Here is a 20,156-nt window from a genome sequence, read left to right as displayed (position 1 = left end):
TGCTCGGGTAGGAGGAAGAACTGGAGGCTGCTGGTGGCTGATACTTAAACAATACATAGAAATGCTAGTCTAGTTATTTTCTTTTTTAATAGCTGACACTTCCTAATGAAAGGTCCAAATACAACCACCAGAAAATGTTCAGGTGACTTACAGCGTTTTGTAATTTATTAATTTACTTACAGGTCAGGAATAATGCTGACCTTCCAAAGGACATATAGAAGCAAATGCCCAATTGATGTGATTCATTAGAAAAAACTCATAGCTATACTTCAGGCAGCTTTCCTGATGAGCAGCTGCAGCTTAAACTAGAACAAGGTTCAACACTTCTGAAAATCACAGCGACTCCATATTTCAGTGAACATCAAGATTTATTGTCCCTCAAGGTAAATATTGACTCTGGTTTTCCCGCAGTCAATATTTTAGCTTTCAAGACAGTAAATCTTGGTGTTCGCCTCAACTTAAGTCAATATCTGCTTATTATATTAGAACAACCAAACTGATCACTGTAGCAGTTGCCTGAGACCCCCGAGGACAACCCCTGTGCTATTCATTTCTAATAAAAATGTTCTAAATTCATTGCTAACATAAGTCCATTTCACAGCACTGCCCTTATGCCAAGGTTACATTAGACTTAATACACTGAAACAGCCTAAACCAAAGAAATAACAACCTACTTTTGAGCTATGGAGACCAACACAAATAACACTAAAGCCATGTATGTGCTAAAAATTCTCATGTAGAAAGAGAGATGATTTTCCCTGGTTTGCAATGACACTTATAGGTTAAAAAAAATAATCAAGCGTAGATATTAAAAACACTCCTAGTGAGACTTGCCAGCAATTCGCCCACTTCTAATACTTTTTGCACACCCACTTGTTTATTTCCCACATATCCAGACTTCAAGAGGCAGCAGCAGTGGGATGGCACCGTGCACAAATGGCTCCCTCCTCCACTTACGGTCACGACTTCCCAAAATCTGGACTGCAGCCAGCACTTCTCCTGCAAGAAGCCTGACACAAATGGACCCAGAGCACAGTGGGAAATACAGCTGCAGAGATGTTCATTCATTGCAATTACCTGCACATCTGACTTCTTTGTTGCCTTCATCTACTTCATCCCAATCTCTTTTTTGGTGGATAGCTGCTGTTCTACCCATACATTAATTGAATATTTTTTGGTAATGCTGTAATATTGCCTTCATGTTCCATTTAATCCCAAACAGATATTTTCTATTAATACATTTATTTTACTTGATTCTTTAAAACTGAATTCAAAATGGAGTACGTACTTTGTTAATTACTTAAGTGCACGTCTGATTTGGCAGGTCTAAGCACATATTTAAGAGCTTTACTTAATTAACTGTATGTCGGAAGGACGAGTACTTGCACATTAACAAACGCTACATCACAGAAATGACCTCATTAAAATTTCAACATTAAATAGTTCTCTTTAAAATAAAATTGATTTTATTTCATGCTAGTTTATATATTGATCGCAATCGTTAGAAATATGTTAACTGCTCATCAGTACTACAACTGATTTAACAAGTAGTTTTTAAGCAATTTGGATTTTGCAAAGCAGCTGTTGCAGTGACGAAACTCGTCTTTAGGTACTTGGACTCTGCAAATAGCTACTGAAGTTAGAAGGTTTGGTTTGGGAATGACTTACACCAGAAACATTTGAACAGATCAGCATGCGAGAAGACTTCAGAAAGGACTGGAATCCCTGAAATTTTATGCCCGTAGCAGATTATATAAATGCACAAATGTTTGTGATATAAATTCGGCACTTTCCATTTTCATTTACACACAAACCAAAGGGGTTAGTATTTTTGACCTCCTTTGTGGTAAGGAAAAAAGGAAATCAATTAGAACTGCCATAAGGTTATAAAAAGCCCTCACCGGTGTTGAACCAAGTTTAATGAAAAACTAGAACTGGCGAAAACTTTGTAGCTGACAAAAGGGTGGGATCAATTTTATTCTAATGTCTAAGTACAAAATACGTATTGTGAGTCAGGGCAATAAATCCTCATAGACAGAAAGAAATATCCATTCCCAGGCTCTGCCCTGCAGGCAGTTTGGAAGCCCCTACAGTAAGAGGCACCTCAACGTTACTCTGAGTGACTGTCCATGGTGACAGCCTTCAAAAACACTGCCAAAAAGTGATAGATTTTCAGTGAGTAGGAAGGGTAAAAAATAATTATGAATCCTCTGAAGTTTCCACTGCTCTTGATTATCTATTTATAACCCAGTCCTCAAAACAGCTCCACTTTAATCCGAATTTACACATGAGAAAGCTGAGGGCGAAGAATTAAGTGATTTATTAGAGGCTGAAGAGGGAGCCCTCAAGGAGCAGGGGATTGTAGCAGGAAATGCCCTATTTCTCGCACTAACTGGATGACATCTCAGCTTAAAATCAGATACTGAACAGTTCAGATAAAGACATTTCAGGATGGAGCCATCAGAAAAAGAAGCAGTGCAAAATTCTGGCTGTGAAATGAGGAAAAAGAAGAGGAAAAATTAGGAAAGCAGCAGAACATTTTTGCAATAAAGACATCTGGATGCTCCACATTCCCTCACCATGGCTTTTAGATGCTTTTGCCATACCTAGACTTTTGTTGGACTTCTTTAAAAATGCTGTTCTCCTAGTAAATCCCTTATTTTCTTCTAATGGATGATTAAATATGCAAAGACAGACATCACTGTATTTCAAATTCCTAAGTGCAATGAATGGAAAATGTCTTGTTTAAAAAGTTAATTGAAGTGAGCTCTGCTGAACCACAGTCATTACAGCTAATACTTATGGAACTAACATGTTGCTCAGCAAGATTTATTAATTCGTATTTACTCTTACTAAGTGTTTTTATTTTCTGTAAAATTCATGCAGGCTCTAAAAACACCCAGTTGTAATACGGTGAAGCATGAGCGCTCCTTCCTGGAGATTAAAGCAAGAAGTTGGTGTAATAAAATGTGAGAAAATATGGGAGAAGACACTGTGCAAGTGCCTGTCCATTTCAATAAATCCCATTCCTCTGAGTGGCAACAGCGGCAGAAATTTGGAGGCTCCCAGGTGCTGCCAGCCCTAGAAGGAGCAGCTTCCAGCCCCAAGCTGCCTCCCAGCCCCCTGCAATGCCATCTGAGCCCCTCCTCGCCCAGTGCTGGTGGGTCTGAACACACGGCTGTTGGTATTTGTTGGGCAACTTGTTAGGCAGAGGGCAGGAGGATGGACAGACAGCACCAAGGCTCCAGGTTTTCCTGTGCCTGCAGTCCTCAGGCTCTGAGGATCAGAGCACAGCAGGGAGCACGACCGTGCAGGTGCCTCGCAGACACAGGACAGCATACTTCTACCCAAAATACTCAGGCAAGACAATTTAGTTTCGGAATCACACCAAAAAATTGAGATGTTACAGTGCGGGGGGCATGTGCTAATAACATTACAAATGGGCAGTTCCTGTGGCTTTGCTTTTTATTTTAATTATATTGCTTCAGTATCAAGAAAATACAGAATCTTGACAAGATATAAACTTTAACGTTTTACTACGTTGTCAAACACAGAGTTCTAAACCAAGGCAGAAACTCGTTAGGAAGAGTGGTGCTGCATTTTTTGCTGATTCCAGAAGCTGTGGGTATTGCAGCTTCTGCTGTCTCCCTGTCACAAAGCAAGGCAAGCATGGCAAATTTAAGTAGGTATAAATAAATCAATGTCCTGTGTTTTTTGAAACAGCACATTCTGCTGAAGCCGAAGGATAGTTTCAGGGGTAACAAACGAATGTGGCACATCTCTGGATGAATCTGTAATGCAGTAATAATGTTGGATCCAATTTTAAAGAGAGGAAAAGGGAAAAAAGCTGATTGATGCAGAACAACAGCAGAGCCCCTTTTTACTAAATGAGAACAATCAGATAAGATGAAGACAGATTGCAACACCAACCTGAGCCTTTGTAGATGTCCATGTTAGCAGGGCATGACAAGCAGAAAGGAAAGAAAATTATATATTCATTAGTTGAGCTGCTGTATGATAATATTGAGAAGTATAAAAAAAAAAAAAAAGGCAGAAAATCTGCTTAAAATAAAATTGCTACAATGTAAGGTTGCATTCAATTCTTCGATTTCCCCATCTTTCAGAAAAAAAAAAAAATCCCTCAAGTAGAAATCAGGCATTTATTTGTGAGTGAATGAGAAGCATGACTGTGCTGAAGAATGAAGCAGAGTTCATTCAGCTTCACCCAGCAATCCTCTGGATTTCCTCCGAGTGTCTCAAGATCAAAGCCTTAGGAGGAAAAAAAAATAATCTATGAAGCTTAACTTGAAATCTGGTAAGCAACCCCACAATTACAGAATATCAATCACAGCAGACATTAAAGGCTTTCAGACATTTAAATCTTAATTGGGTGGCACTGTCTTTCATGAAAGCTGTGGATCTGAAGCCCACGCAGAGGAGCCCAGGAGCCCAGAGCAGGTTGGGATTTGGGGAAATGGGAGCAATGCGCCCGTGGTCCTGAGCCACCCGGCCAGCACCATGCTGCATCTGCACTACCACCGCAAACAGCCCTCCTGCAGGTCAGCCCCTGCCCCCGAGGGGCACAAGCAAGTGATTACTAGATCGAAAAGCCGAGTCATCTGTCACAAGAAATGAAATAAATGCCAATCCTAAACACAAACAGTCCCAAAGAAGCACTTGCTTCGTAGGCATTCGTACAATAGGCAATTTAAAGAAAAGACCATCAGAGCTTACTGCTAAGTTAAAAATGATGCCTCAGAGACAAAGTTTCAGCCCCAGACTTTCATTTACAAGAGATTTTAAATCATTTCAAGGTCTAAAAACTTCAAATTGGTATTTTATCAGTTTATTTTCATGTCTTAAGCAAGACTGAATTAGCGTTGCAAAGCAGTCACTTGTCCTTACGCTGGACTGACACAAGTTTTCCACAGGAGATTTAAAACCACTTAGCTGAAAAGAACAAAGTGATTGATAGCACTATAGGCAAGAGGCAGAAGAGATGGGGAAGTGTCAGACGGTTGAAAGCTAGATGTTTTCTGAAACACTTCCGTGCGACCACACCACACGCATGAAGTGGAGATGACCGCAGACCGCTCCCTGGGCATCCCGCATCCACAGCCACACACGGCCTGGCTTCAGGGTCCTGCACATGCAGGAGCAGAAATGCAAAGCAGCTCGTAACCCTACTGCTTCATTAGGATCCGACTGTCATTCTCTCCCCAGTCCACTCAGCAGCAGGTCTGATTGCTCCTCATCAGCATCGAGACAGAGACAGAAAGTGATGCTCGGAGGGAGGGCAGGAGGGATGCCGGTCGATGCCTGATGGATCCCAGGGCTTCAGATCACTCACAGCCTGATTAGTAACGGGGGCTGGAAATTTCCCCTCAGAAGAGCAAGTTACTCCAGGAGCCAGAATACGTGACAGCCTGTTGCATAGCATATTTATGGTAGCTGTCTCGCTGCCAAGACAGGCAGATGTTAGTACCGTGTTTAGACGCAGCATTAACTTGAGCAATTTGCTGTGTGTAATTACAGGTGGTAAAGCCCTCCTGGCACTGCTGCTGAGAGGCCACCCCTGTGACAAGCTCCTGAACTCAGGGTTCTGCAGAGATTTGAAGGCAGCTACAGTCACAACACTGCAGATTTAGAAATCCTGAAATTGTTATGATCTGACAGGGTTTGAGGGGTTTTTTTTTGGTTTGAAGGATTTTTTATTTTCTATTTTTTTTTGATGTTTCTTATAGGCAGACTCAGACAGAGAAGACTTAGGCACAGAAGAGCCCAGTTTTATTTACAAAATGCACACATGCTACAATAGCAATGTGCTGCAGAGAGAAACCACACATCCACCTGAGTCTGCTCTCCAGTGAGCACATTCATAATTAATAAACTAAAGGTTCCCTTGAGCCAAAAGTTAAATTCCACCCAACCTTCTTCAGACACCAGAGTGCACGCATGCTGTCCCCAGAGCCAAAAGACCTCAGCAAAGTGCTTGCTAGCCACTGCCTTGCAGGGTAATGAGTGCCCCTCCAGTTCTTGGTAACTTTCTGCAGGATTTCCATCCCTTTCTTTCAGATCAGGGAATATATACATTTTCAGATTCTGACATTTCTGTCATTGGCCTTTATTTTGAGGCCAAATCCACAGGAAACAATGGAAAGTCTTCTGCTGAATTCCACTGTTCCACAGGTCATGCTGTGGCATGCAAGGAACATCTGGACATTTATAGGTACCCCAGTACCACATCTAGAAAGAATATATATATATATATAATTTTTTATATATTGATATATTTATATATCTTTTTTGATGGAGTACCTACTTATTTAGCATGTACATCAGTGATGCCTATATATAGGGGATGGTTAATGAGAAACTATATTAAAGCAAACAAACAAACAAAAGCCAAACAGACATTTTTGGAATAAATCTGACCAGGAACAATGGCAAACTCCAAATCCATATACACCCATGCTGCACAAACATTAGCATCTAGCACATATTTATTTCCTTCTGCCTTGTTTTTAAGGACCTTAGTAGTGTCTGAATATTGGTACTTTTCCAGAAAAAAAAAAAGAACTCCCAATTTGCTCACACACTGGGGGGTAATGCACCGGGTAAGAATCACCAGGAGTGCCCCCAGTCCTGCTCTGCAGTACCATGGCGTGTCAGGGCACAAGCAATGCTGCAGCTCCCCTACCTCTGCCGTTCCCCACAGCACTACCTTCGTGCATTCATGACTCTGGAAATAATGGAGTGAAAAAGGCTGTTCCCCAAAACAGCAAGTAAAAGGAGAAAGTTGAAGGTAACTGGTCAAGACTATGCAACACAGCTGTGCTTCGCAGTGCGTCGTACATATAAACCACTCTACCTAAAACCTTTTAGAGAATTAAATAATGCATCAGACAAAATACTATGTGGTATAAGTTAGAGGAAACAGTAGTTTCAAGACTATGTAAAGGGTCTAAAGGAAAATATTCACTCAGCCCTTAGCAGAGGGTGAGAGAAACTGAAGTTGAATGGCAGATCTGAAAGGAACTGAAGAGTCAAAAAGGGGGAAACGCTGTTACTTGTTGCAGGAACTACACAGAAAAAGTCCAGCCCTAAAAACAGTCAATTTACAACAGAGGGAATGGTAGGAAATGAAAGATCACCCAACAGGTGAAGGGTAGGAAAGGCGAGACACTTTTTATGATGGGCACTGGCTCAGAAAGTTTGGCCAACAAGGAGAGCAAGAGAGTCCTGAAGTAATTTCTGGATCAGTGGGGTTATTTAGGAATGAGGACATGATTGCACAGGATTCTTCAGAAGATGCAATGAGAGAAAGCTGGAGGAGGAAAGGGGGTAAATCAGCGAATTGCATAGCAGCCAGCCAAACTTTTACTCTTGGAAACATATTTTCATACAGACATATTATATATAAGCAGCAGAAAATAACAAGGAGACGAGCAGCAGGCAGCAGGGGTTTGTGAAGAAGAAACTGTGTGAAATCATTCTGATGTTCTTCTGCAGCAGGGTAACAGATGCTGGGGATAGGGATGAAATGGCAGATATTATGGTGACTTTAGTGAGTCTTTTGACACTATCTCCTAGGCTAAGGAAATATGGTCTGGATGAATCTAATACTTGGTAAGTGCAAAATACGTTGGAAAATCATGCTCAGAATAGTTAGTAGTGGAAAACAGGCGAGAAATCTCATGCATGGCTCTGCAGAGCTTTATGTTCTGTATCCAGTCTTACTTCATGTTTTCATTAATTTGGGGCTGATGGACTGAAAACGATTCCTACTTATTCTGCAGATGCTGCTGAGGTGAGAGGAACAGCAAGGCAATGCAGAGAACAGAATTCAAAATGGGCTTTGCGAATTGGAGAAATGTACTGAAAGATCAGGCTGAAGGAGAGCTACAGAACAGAGCTTATGCCGGACTGAGTACTCAACAGCAGAAACACGGGATGGGAGAAAAACAGCCTCTGCAAGGGATCCAGAACTTGTAAAGACCCATAAAGAGAATGTGGTTCACTAACACTGCAAAAATAAATAAACACATAAATAAAATAAATAAAAAGTACAGTTTGTAAAACCCTGAAGTTACACTTCAGCTATTGCATGGATTCAGCTCATGAACCATGTCCAGATGTGTGCACCCCACTTTAACAAAAATGTGAAGGATTTGAAACAACTGATAGCCAGCAGATGACAGTAAGACTAATAAGACCAGAATCATTGCCGCCACGAGCTGTGGAATTCCCAATGTTGCTTATAGGTAAGTAGTTAAAACACCAGTGTAATTTGGGACCATCTATTGTCTAGTGCCAGCGAAGCGTGGTATCAGTGTCAGATAAAACAGCAATGCCGTGTCACACAAAGAAATGACTCTTCTGTATCACACCAGATGCAGAGTAGCAGAATGACACCTGAGATAGCTTTAAAGAGATCCAGCAGCTTAAAACTGCCTATCGATGGATTCTCTGCTGGATAATTCACTGTTGCCTTGAATAAATCACAGATGGCCAGACTGCATTTTGGAAAACAGGGACTCTTATACCTCATGTAAAAATAGAGCAATGGAATTACCATTATATTAAATATTTAACAGCACTGTTATAACACTGCCTACAGTTCTAGATCCTCGTTGTAAAAGCAACACTGATAACAACAAAGTAGTTAAAGAAAACCCAGAAAAATAATTCAAGGTCTGAAAAACTCACATTGCAGTAACAAACTAAAGAAACCTACCTTTTTGGTTCAGGTGAGAAGTAGTGAAAAGGAGCCTTGGTCACTTTTGGGAATATACAGAGGGGATTTCTTTTAGAAAAGGATTTTTAAAGCTAGTAGATAAAGATAAATGTCCCCAAGGCTGAGAGCTGCAGTTAGACAAATTCATATTCAAGTTATGAAAAAGAGGACCTTTTTAAGCATGAAGGAAATTAATTACTGAATCAGATTATCCAAGGAAAACTCTCCTTGAACTGAAGTGTGAGCCAAGGTGGGGTGCCTTTCCACAAACCTGCTCCAACTCAGCAGGTAAGCAAGAGTCTGACTACAAAGTCAGTAGCTTGTGCTATACAAGAGGTCGGAACAGCCCATCACCATCATGGTCTACTTCTAGCCTTAGTATCTCTGAATGAAGAACTCCATAGAAAACTTCTAAATCACGTATTAATCATTGAGTGCCACGTTTATTAACCCATACTACATACTTACAATATAAACTGAACATTGAAGTTGAAGGGAGGATTGATGCCTGCGTGAATTTTACACGCCTTTTGAGAGGCTGTCAAAAAAATTGTTCTACATTACAGATCAGAAGCTCATTGGAGTTCAGATAGTCCACATATCATCCCGTAAGCACTGATCCCACGAAGACAACAATACTTTCTTTACTGCATTGGCTCTGACTACTAAATTGTAACCAAGACAGGAGCTGGAATCGAACAAAGAGAATAAACTTTTTAACTAGGTCATGATAGTGCCAGTAGCATGCAGGATGGAGAAGGAAAACAGAAAAGCAATCATTAAAGTAAAGCAAACACTCTCTTGGCTGCATAGTTCATGAGTAAGTTCTGCCATTTCTCACCTGTAACTCTGGAGGGGATAAAGTAGATGGCATCTTTGGACATGCAAGTGGGGCTTCTGGTCCAGGGTAGGGGCTTCTAGGTCCTTGCTTTGCCCCAGGCTGAGCCAACTGCTCCTGCTGGCTTTTATCACCACCACCACCACCCTCCTTTCACAAGGCATCCCTGCCCCTCCTGCACTGGCACGTGTGGGTACCCATCTGTACGCACGGAAGTCACTAAGGATAAGCCCGAGTTAATTGATAGGAAAATAAGGGAGAGGAAAACAAAGAACAACTGTAACTGCGTGTGGGAAAAGAAGGGCGAGCAATCACTGTATAGAAATGCAAGTCAAAGAAAGCCAGGAAAACAGGAGAAATGCGGTAACGAGGAACTGTGGCAGTGACACGGAAAGGGGTGAAGGCAATTCAAAGACTGACAAAGAGAAATGCTTGTGAAAAAGGCTCGCTGTGTTTCACAAACACTTGACAAAGCACAACACAAAGCAAATATGGATGAGGCAGGACAGAGGCACGCCGCGAGGCAACGCCGGGGTTACTTCGCCACAGAAAACCGGCGGAGCCCCACTGGGCTCCACACTTCAGCTGCTTCTTTGTGCTCCGGTAAGTCCTGTAACAGCTTCTGGTTGCATCAGACACATGAAACACATCAGAATCGTTTGAAAATAAGCAATATCAAAAAGGCTAACGTTTTTACCCCTATCAACCGTTAGTCTAATATTGACATTAGCGTCATCTTTTGCTCTACCTGTGAACAACGGGCAACTCTCCCACGGTTACATTAAGCTTATTTTGCAAAGTCATTTTTGGAAATCCTGCCGCGCAGGCGTTGAGGCCAGGCTCCCTCAGATTTATCTGCCAGCCCCTCCCGCAGCACAGCATCATGCTGACGAAGGGCCAGGCACAAACGTTTCTGTGGCTGCTCTTGGCCTGCCCAAGCCGCCAGACTGCCTGTGCACAAACCTCCCCTCCCAGCACATCCCGAGTCGGGAAACAATCCACATCTCATTGCCTTTTCATTTAGGCTGATAAATAACTTAGGGATGAACACTAGACAGCAATGGAAGTAACTGCTCACTCAAAGTTGCATTTAAAAATACTTACGCGTGGCATTAAATTCCTCTCGGTGTTTATCATACAGACACCAGACAGTTTGCAAATGACATTTTTAATGGCCACATGTTGACAGGGCTAGGCTGCGAAGGACAGACACACACCACATTTCTTCAGATGGGTATAGAGAAATACACCCTGGGTATAGATCACTGAAGAAGCCACTGCATTTGGCATAAAAAATAGTTTTTTAAAAAAATTGTTTCAGATGGTATAACAGAATAATCAAGCTACCTTCTGTTACTTTCTATTCTATCAACAAAAATTATCAGAGAGGAAAAGTGCCAAACAAATTCCCTCCTGAGCACCATGGAGATGAAGAAAACCAATCAACTGAGTAACTGATATTTGTGCTCGTGTGTATCTAGACATGGAAACATTTTTCTTAATAAAACCAAAAGACATTACAATTTGAAGGCAAATACAAGCCCGAGGTGATGTGTTTTCCCTGTTAAATACTGTGAATAATGCTGCTCAAGGACAGCAGCTGACTTTCTAGCTCAGGCAAACACCGAGCACTGGTGAAGCCGAACCAGCCCAGAGGCACTGCAGTGATGGCAGGGGCTGAGCCAAACCTCTGCTGACCGCTCCTACGGGAGCCTGAGCACAGCAGCCAGGCAAGCACGGGACTGCAGCACCGTGTTTTGGCAAAGAAACATCCTTACATCTGGAAAAGATGCTTTCACGCTTGCAAAAAATTACAGTTCTAGGTTTTCTGCACTCCCAACAGCAGCAAGACAGGTCACCGGTGGGAGGACTGGGGCAGAGAAAATTTCAATACCGATTATTTTAACGGCTGTGCTTTTTAAGACCTCCTGACGATGAGGTCAGATGCCACAGTGGGTAAAATAACCTTCTCCTTGGGGAAGAATTACGTGAGGCTTATAGAAAATGAGGTTAGGTACTGAGGGAAGACCCCAGTGGTCTCCAGCAAAGGTGTGTGCACTGGGAGCTCTAAAATAGGGAAAACAAACCAGGATACAATAAGATAAGCTTATCTTTGCTGTGCGCAGTAATACAAGCTGCCAGACTTCCCTATAGCACATCTACTTATAACTGACATTTTTAACAATTCTAATGATAAGAATGCATGGTTTTGTTGGGAATTAGCCTCCTCAGGCTGAATGCTTAGTTTATCTTTCTTGTTTTTTCCCAAAGCAATTTGATACTAAGCTTTCAGACTTCACTCTGCAGCATTGTCTCTTTTGGACTGCTTCCTTTCCAAAGCCCCGTTTACATCTGCTCTGGGTGCAGCTGTCTCCGCAGCAAGCGCTTGGGGCCAACAAAGGCAGCCGGGGAAAGCGCTGGGCAGCTGGGGTGGGCTTGGTGGGCTCAGCCGGGGAAGGCAGCACAGCCATATGCTCACACCTCACCACCACCAGGAGAGCTTCTCCAATACCACCTGATTTCACCTCCACAGATGACATGGCACTACACCACCACCAGATCAACTTGTCCAGCACTAGTCGGGGCCTCCCCGCACGCAGGATGCTGCACCGCAGAGCACCGAGGCAGTAGCAGCAGGTAGGAGCTGACGCATCTTCAGGCAGACCACGTTCTCCATCAGGCTGGGACGGCAGCAAAGACACGAGCGCTCATCTGACACAGCAGAAATAATGGGGCCATTCCCACACGCGCTTTATACCGCGCACGCAGCCATCCTTCTTCTCCATAGCCCCGCTCCATCAGCGGAATTACACGCAGAAGTGATCCACACCTGGCCTCTGAGAGGACCTAACGAACTCGAGACACTCCTAAAGGAAGAATTAGTTTGCGCCCATTCCAATCGCTCTTTCAGTCTGAAAAGGGCATTGTTGTACAGGTTGATTAGCTACGGAGATTTTTCCTTACAGTCAGCCTGCATCTCCACTCTATTAATTCCACCCCATTACCCCTAGCTGCACCGCTGGGTCCCATGCTGTATAACCGCCGTCCTTCTTTGATATTTACTCCCTCTCCGTATTCATGAACTGTTATGAACCTGCAGGCACCACTTAGCCACAGCAGCCTTTCCACGCCAGTACTCACCTCCATCCTCTCCCCATCAGGGGGCCCAGAGCAGCTGGATGAGGTGGTTGGCATTAAATACAGCATGAATTCACACCAAAAGCAGCCCAGGTAGCACAGATAAGCTGTATAACCTCACTGTACTCAAGCCCTTGGAGTCTCTAACATAAGGACACGCAAGTTTATCCAGACTTTGATGGAAAATGGGCGTACATCATTCCAAACATCACGTTGCTTGCTCTCCCTTGGCTTCTTGGCCCATTTACAGTGCTCCTCCCATGCATTAAAGGGAAGGCAAGCTCTCTGTGTTTATTGCACAACTCAGTTTTATATCAACAAATTTAATTTGCTTATGCTTAACTCTGCTGCCTTAGCAAAGAACCATTGAACTGAGTCTTTTGGGATTCAGTTCAATACTTTCCCTTAACCGGGATGCACTGGCTCCTAGGACATTCCCCACTGCTTTCATCTCACTATAGCTCCTCTGAGCTGAGACAACAGAGACAAAGCTGGCAATATGAAATGTCTACGTTTTCCCAACAAATGGGAACGGTGTATCTCAATGTTGTATAACTGTTTTTTATTCTTCTCAGAGATAAATATAAGAAGATTAGACTGGGCAGCTTCTCTCAGGTTCCTGCAGATTATCACCTGCAACATAACTGCCACCTTGTACATGTCCCTTATCTCCCTCCAACACTTCCCACTTTTGAATGTTTCTGATTGTATGATACAGCCTGAAAAATAGCCCAGGTCTCCCTATTTATTTTGCTCTTTCTCAAAATTGCACTCATGTTTTTCATTCACCCATTCCTTCTTCAACACACCATTTGGTACAATTATATGAGACATTTAGTGCAATCGGTGTTGATGTATATGGTCTAGTTTTCCCGAACCACTTTGTCCATCAGCCGGATCCTCTGCCACAGGGATTCATGGTGGGGATTTCAGAAACCTGGAGGCAGGAAAACTGACAAAGTTTCCTGGAAGTCAGAATAAGCACAGGGACAAACTTCTATTGCCTGAATGAGCTCTCCTTTTGGCTGCAGTACAGTTCAAGGTAGAGACATAATTATTTAGCGTATACATTAAGAACAATGGGAGGCTAAAATGCAAGTGCCCCAAACCACCTCAGAAACTTTCATCACACTTTCAGATGGGACTAAGCAGGGGGAATCTAAGTGCTACAGGACTTCACCCTACAGGCATGTTTATGTTCACAACTCCTTCAACCTTTTTGGACTCCCATATTCTTGTCCACATCAGGAGGGTCAGTGGTTTGCTTGGTATTTTATTCATGTTAAACCTTTATTCAAAGCATACAGCCTTGGAGGTGTAGAGCATGGAAGTTCTTGCAGGAGCAGTATGTCAGTGAGATGGCCAGTTCAGCGGGAGGTAATTTCTGAGAGTACATCCAGTAATGTGGGGCAGGGAAATTACGGCTGTCTCAGGACAATGAAAGCCAATGCTGCAGCCTGCAGAGATGCAAGTTACTGGCATGGGGGAGCGTAGCAGTCCGGCATCGATTCACATCCACAGGAAAGGACTGGGAGAGCTCAATTGCCAATTCAGCCCAGGATCTCTGGGGATCAAGGGTCTTCCTGAATTATTTACTTGGTTTGACAGGTGATCTTTGGTCTTAAGATTATCTGATTCTACTCAGCAACCTCCCATGATATATATATTTTTCTTTTTCATCTTTACCCCACTTTCTCATTGAAACTTAATTTTCTCTCTTCTGTTTTGTTCCAACAGCCATGCACTGAATCTCAGATGGCTGTCCTTTCCTAGAGGAATATATAGCTGTCCATTTTCCCAATAGCAGTGTCTAATAAATGCACAGCTTAGAATCACAAACAGTAGAGATAAAGCATTCTTGAACAATGTCGATATAACTTTCCAAGTAGTTCAATACGATATTAGTTTCAGTATAATAAAGTCTTATTTTCAAACAGTTATTTATAGGGCTTTCATCAGGTTACCTAGGATATTATTTCATTGTGCGTAGCTCTTTTCTCCTTAATATTCAGCCTAAAACAACTCTGATATCAGAGCTAAAAAATGATAGTTAATCTGATGTTTTAAGTGTCAGTACCATTTCCAGAAAGTACGTGAGTTAGAGAGAATAAAACAATCCTTCCAACTTACACCTCAGTATTCGTTCATACAGAGTTTGAAGAGATTCTTGAGGATGACAATTTGTAGCCATAAGTTTTTATAAATGTAGTTTTGCATCTGGGCAGCCACTCATGATTATTTGGACTCCTGTTTGAATAACTTAAGAAATGACCATGCCCAAGCTAACAGACACCACGCTCTTAGTCACAATAGTTTGGTCCTAGTCATTATTCTGCAGGTGGTTTACAAAAAAACTTTCTTTTCTGAGCTGCAAACAGTGATGCATACAGGTGCACCTACTGCATCCTTCAGGTGAGCAGAGATAAGAGCTGAAGGATGGGGGGGTCTGTAAACCTCCCATGACTTGGGAGAATTGCCCAAGCACATATATAGATGAACGTGGCAAACGGTATCCAAAGAGCTGTTACTGATTTTAAGCTCCTGTCTCCTCATGGAGGTAACATTACATACAGCAAAGACATTCCCTATGTTTGAGTGACTTGGGTTCAAAATGCAAACCTCACAAAAGACTGAAAGCATCAGATGACTGCAACCTAAATAGTGACATATGTCATTAGTATGCTCCAAGTGCTGTAATTTCAGAGGCAGAAAAGAGAGATTCCAAAACTGGCTCAGGGAATAAAATCCACTTTAATCTCAATTTTCTCTGTGGGATCGCGGAGTTATGGAGGAGCTAGTAATTACCAACTCCTACTAAACATCATTTGTTTGCAGCTGCTAGCTAACCATCTTGAGTGGACTTCTGCCTGTGCAGCCAAGAGACACCTACCATAAGTTCTGCTAATTGGTCAGACACAAGAACTGCTGTCAAAAATGTGCTCAGTAGGCATTTTCTTAGAAAATCTATCAAAAAGTCAGCTAGAAGCTTAGCCCTCAGAGATTAAAAATAAATAAATAAATAAATAAAATGGGAAAGGCATTTATGACTTTGACAGCATACTACTGTAAAAGTTAAGGGAAGTGATGACGGTATGGGAGAGACACACAAGAGAACCGATGATTGCTGCAGATCCAGTACAATTATATTGGGGTCAGCCACCAGTGAGCCACCTGTCTGAGATTTAGCATTGCACTAATGGAAGACACTGAATTCCCAGGCATCACTCTGACATATTTTAAGACAGAAGAAAACGGTCAAACTATATTTGGACGCTTCTAGGAAGATTCTTCCCAGAATCCAGTTTATTTCCTCCAGATCTCCTATGAAGAAAGAATTCAGACGTGTTCAAACACTTACTACATTTGCAAAGTTTTGTACATTGCCAATAACTGAGAGCTGCATTTGGGTGTGCAAATTTTTCTGTCATGTGTATGTCCCTGCAAAAACACAAGAGGCCCCATAATACAAAAAAAAAAAAAAAAAAAAAAAGAAAAGAAAATGCAGCTATTCTCATTATATGTGAAACATTTAGTGAGTGAAGACAGCATTGTACTTCTTCAAAAAAAAATCATTTAAATAGCTCAGAAAAAATGTTTTTGGCCACAGACATGGTCAAACCCTTTAATCTAGTGATCCACACTAGAGGACACATCTTTATGGAACAGATTACTGCGCTGCAAATGGGTAATGAACATAAATAAAACAGGTTCATACATTAATGCAAAAAAAAAAAAAAATGCATTACAGAGATCAAGTCACCTCTGCAAAAGAAGGAGCATGCAGACAAAGTTCTTTCCAAAATGGGTTTAATGCTAAACTGCAATTTCATTTCCCTAAAAATAATAGAGCAAGGAGGAGGAAAAAAAAAAAAAGAACAACCTTTACCATATGTTCAGACTCTCCACCTACCCTTTATGTTTCTTCAAGTTTGACACTTTCTTTCATTCTAAAAATGTGTTAACAAGGTCATGGATCACAACAATAAAACAGGTGGTATTGAAACCCTCTAATTTAGACTTCTAGTTACAGCTTGCTGTAGTCATAGGCATCCCACCTCCTTCCATTGGCTATGCCAGGTTGCCAGCCTCCCAGATCTAAAGACTGATGGGAATATCTCCACAGGGTCTGTTTTTCCCCCCAATTTTCCTTTAACCTCCAACCTCCCCTAGAGGCTAAGCCATTCCCCCCTTCGCCATGCCTGCTCTGTAAATGACACCGAGCAGCGGAACAGCTTTTCTGCACAGGAATTCACTTCCTTTCCAGATGGTGCAGCGTTTCTTCTTCCCTAGTCATGCTCAGCACTTTACCTTCATACATTATGTAGTCCTATACATTACTGCTGTCAACAATGAGTTCAATGAGGTTGCTTCTGTTCTGGAAAATGCATACAGAAAATCACATCGGGAGCAAAATACTCAGCTGTTTCCCCTTTCTCCACCTCAGGCTTACCTCAGCAACATACCAGGGAAAGTCAGGAGCTGCTAAACAGCCTCAGTACAGTTAATTACCCATGGGTACAAACAATATTGCTGCCTGCCCTTTCTATCCTCTCCTTGATGTTTTCCTACAGGAATAGGCGGGAACTCCTATGCCTATGGTCAATTAGGTGCTTAGTTTTTGTTTAATTCTTGTTTAATTAGTGGCAGCCCTGGGTTCATCCTGAAGGAGTGGGAATCATGCCAGGAAGATAATGAGCGTCATCAATCATCCATATTTAGCTTTATTTATAGTGTATGGTGAAGGAAGTGGAGCAGAAAGAGGGACTGATAGTGGAAGGGCCCATAGAGGGAAAGGACTCCTAGTACTTGTGGTACATCAACACATGGACAAGATCAGCTAAACCATCAGAAAAAAAATGACACTGAAAGAAAGGATAATAATTATTAATGAACGCTTCTACAGATATGGGTGAACAGCAAGAATACACCTGCCTTGGTCAAGCAAGACGCAGGAAGAGGCAAGGAGGGAATACAAGGAAGAAAACAGAAAGGAAAGAGCTTACCAAAAATTGAGTCTCCTGAATTGTTAGACTAACATCAGCTGGCAGCAATACCCACAAAGGGGCATCGTCTTAAGATAGTGTTTGAGAGGAGGCAAGGTAATGCTTTAAGGAAGCTGGGCGGGACGTTGCACCCGCGCACTGAGGCAGCACGGGACAGGGCACGGTGCAAAGGGACGTGAGCGGGCGGCTGGGGCCGAGACGAAAGGCAGCACAAGCAGATCCCAGCACAACAGCGGGGGTTTCCACTGGAAGGAGGCAGAGGTGAGGATGAGTTCAATGTGCTGCTGTAGCTGAGCAGCAGCAGAGCTCGTGGGGCTGAGTGGGAGAGCTGTGATTCTTGAGCGAGGCGGCTGTACATGAAAAATTCTCTTAGACAAATTGCCAAACCCCTTGCAGCGAGTTCAGCAACTCGAAATGCAGAGATGCTTTTCTGTGCCTTACAGCGGTCCTGCAGAGGAGCTGGGGGATTCTCCTTTTCAAGGAAAGGTTTGAGTCCAAGCTCGTTTGACTCTTACACAGTTTACAAAATCACAATGGAATATTTTTTTCCCCAATATGAAGAACAGAAAGCAACAGAATTGCAAGCTGGGTGAGATGAAAACTAACAACTGCATAGAAATACCAATTCCAAGGCAGAAGGAGGGAAAAATACACAACCATTTCTTGCTTCTGCCAAGTATCAGCCGAATTTGCAGAGCTGGAGCCTGCTCTTTTTTATTATTTTATTGTAACTCTATTAGAAAATCATTCCTGACTCTCACAAGTGTGAGATATTGCAGAACGGGATCTAGAATATTTTACTGTCATGAGAATAACAATTACAAATCTTTGAGGTACTTTGTATGCTGCACAGGTGTGTTTTGGATTACAGACTTCTGAATCAGAATTTGTCTTCTGATTTTGATGCTTTAACTTGTATTTTCTGGTACATATCCTACTGTACCTTCTACTGTTCTTCCTATTGCAATTATTGAACTTCTCCTTTAACAATCTCTAGTCTTTCAGCTTTAATTTATTTATGGAAGACTTCTTTTTTAATTAAAGTTCCTAAAACTTGCTGCCAAGGACTTTGAAATTTAAGGATTTGATTTAAGCTACCAGAGAGAAAGGCATTGAAGATCATGTCGGGATTCCAGTTTCTTCCTTTCAACACCAAAGGACAATTATATCTCTGTAATAGTTTTGCTGAATATTAAAGGCAGCGATTATTATGGGGCATTTTAACTATCTGAACATTAAAAACTTAAATGCACTAATCATAATTCCTTTGCCATATTAAAACATCACATGAGTGGAACAGGAGCAGCATTAAAGCTAAAGCAATAGTCATTAATCAGCATTTAAAATAAGACTGTTGCCAAATTATCTCTTAGGCTTAATTTTCTTGAGCAGTATCATCCCACAGAGAGAAGTCTGGAGTATAACCTGACATATTACTGTTCTTCAAGAGATTATTCCTCCATTGGCAATCGCTCACCTGCATCAGCTGGCCCCCACAACAGTGCTAGAACTGCTCCTCCAGCTTACAGAGGAGACTTGCAGAGGCACAAATGTCAAATTAAATACCCACCTGCCCTCAGAGCCAGCCCTCAGGCTGCTCAGTAACGTAGGTAAAATTGAATGAGTTATTTTGTTCTAACTCTACAGGCTGCAAAATTGAATTTGGTGGTGGCAGCAGAGAGACCCAAGAAAGGGCACAGAGGACCAAGAGCAGCCAGCACAAGTTCCAGGAGGTGAGCTTGAAAGGAGGGGGGGAACAGCTGTATTTTAGAGGCCATTGATTTGGGGCAGCTGGAGGAAGGGTGTGTCTGTTCTTCCATGAACCTCTTCCAGCCCAGGGAATGCCAGTTCTGGCTCCTCGCTGAGTCCATCCCAACCTTTGTGTGACACCACCTCAGCCCCCTGTGGTTGAGAGGCTGCTCCTCACCACCTTGGACACAGGGAAGCCCCAATGAAGGCAAGAAGACACTTAACTAAAAATTAACAATCTACCCTTCCTAGTAAGAAAAGCTTCATGGAGATTTAGAGGACACATTGACAGGCCTGCAACAGGTTGGGCTTTATTTCAGAATTAATGAGCTAAGTGCCAGTACCACAATTTCCCACCTGCTGGTGATGATGGACTTCTTCCCTCCTGCCTCCTTGCAAACATTTCCTGCAAAGGGATTTCCATCTGCAAAGGCAGAAGGTGTGCATTCCTGCCTGCCAGAGCACGCTCTAGCATGGGAACTTAATCATCAGCCACAAGCTGCCTTCCAAAAATTGCAGTCCTAGGTTGGACAGGCAAGAGTATGTGTACAACCTTCCTCTGGAGGTAGTGCTCCTGGCAGAGCACGTTACTGGTGATTTCTGTTTGTGTGGTATCAAAAGCTTGATGTTCAAACAAGGAACAAAAAAGCTGGTCTCTAATCCAAAGATGTTGCATGCTATTTTGTATGTA

At 42.4% G+C, this 20,156-nt stretch overlaps 1 protein-coding gene across 4 annotated transcripts in view; it reads right to left on the bottom strand.

Annotated features, from left to right (window-relative positions):
• The window catches only part of THSD7B (thrombospondin type 1 domain containing 7B), a 319,547-nt gene that overhangs the window by 36,686 nt on the left and 262,705 nt on the right, over positions 1–20,156 (bottom strand). Inside the window, exon 17 of one of the 4 annotated variants that reach the window (XM_040561819.1) lies at positions 3,931–3,936. The exons of the other annotated variants lie outside the window; for them this stretch is intronic. Coding sequence (XP_040417753.1) covers positions 3,931–3,936 — 6 coding nt within the window. The remainder of the gene's footprint in view (positions 1–3,930; positions 3,937–20,156) is intronic. 4 annotated transcript variants of the gene reach the window in all.

Source organism: Cygnus olor, chromosome 6 (genome assembly GCF_009769625.2).
Source record: "Cygnus olor isolate bCygOlo1 chromosome 6, bCygOlo1.pri.v2, whole genome shotgun sequence".
Lineage (NCBI taxonomy): Eukaryota > Metazoa > Chordata > Aves > Anseriformes > Anatidae > Cygnus > Cygnus olor.
Note: the sequence above shows the minus strand (reverse complement) of the source record. Positions and strands in the feature narration are given on the sequence as shown.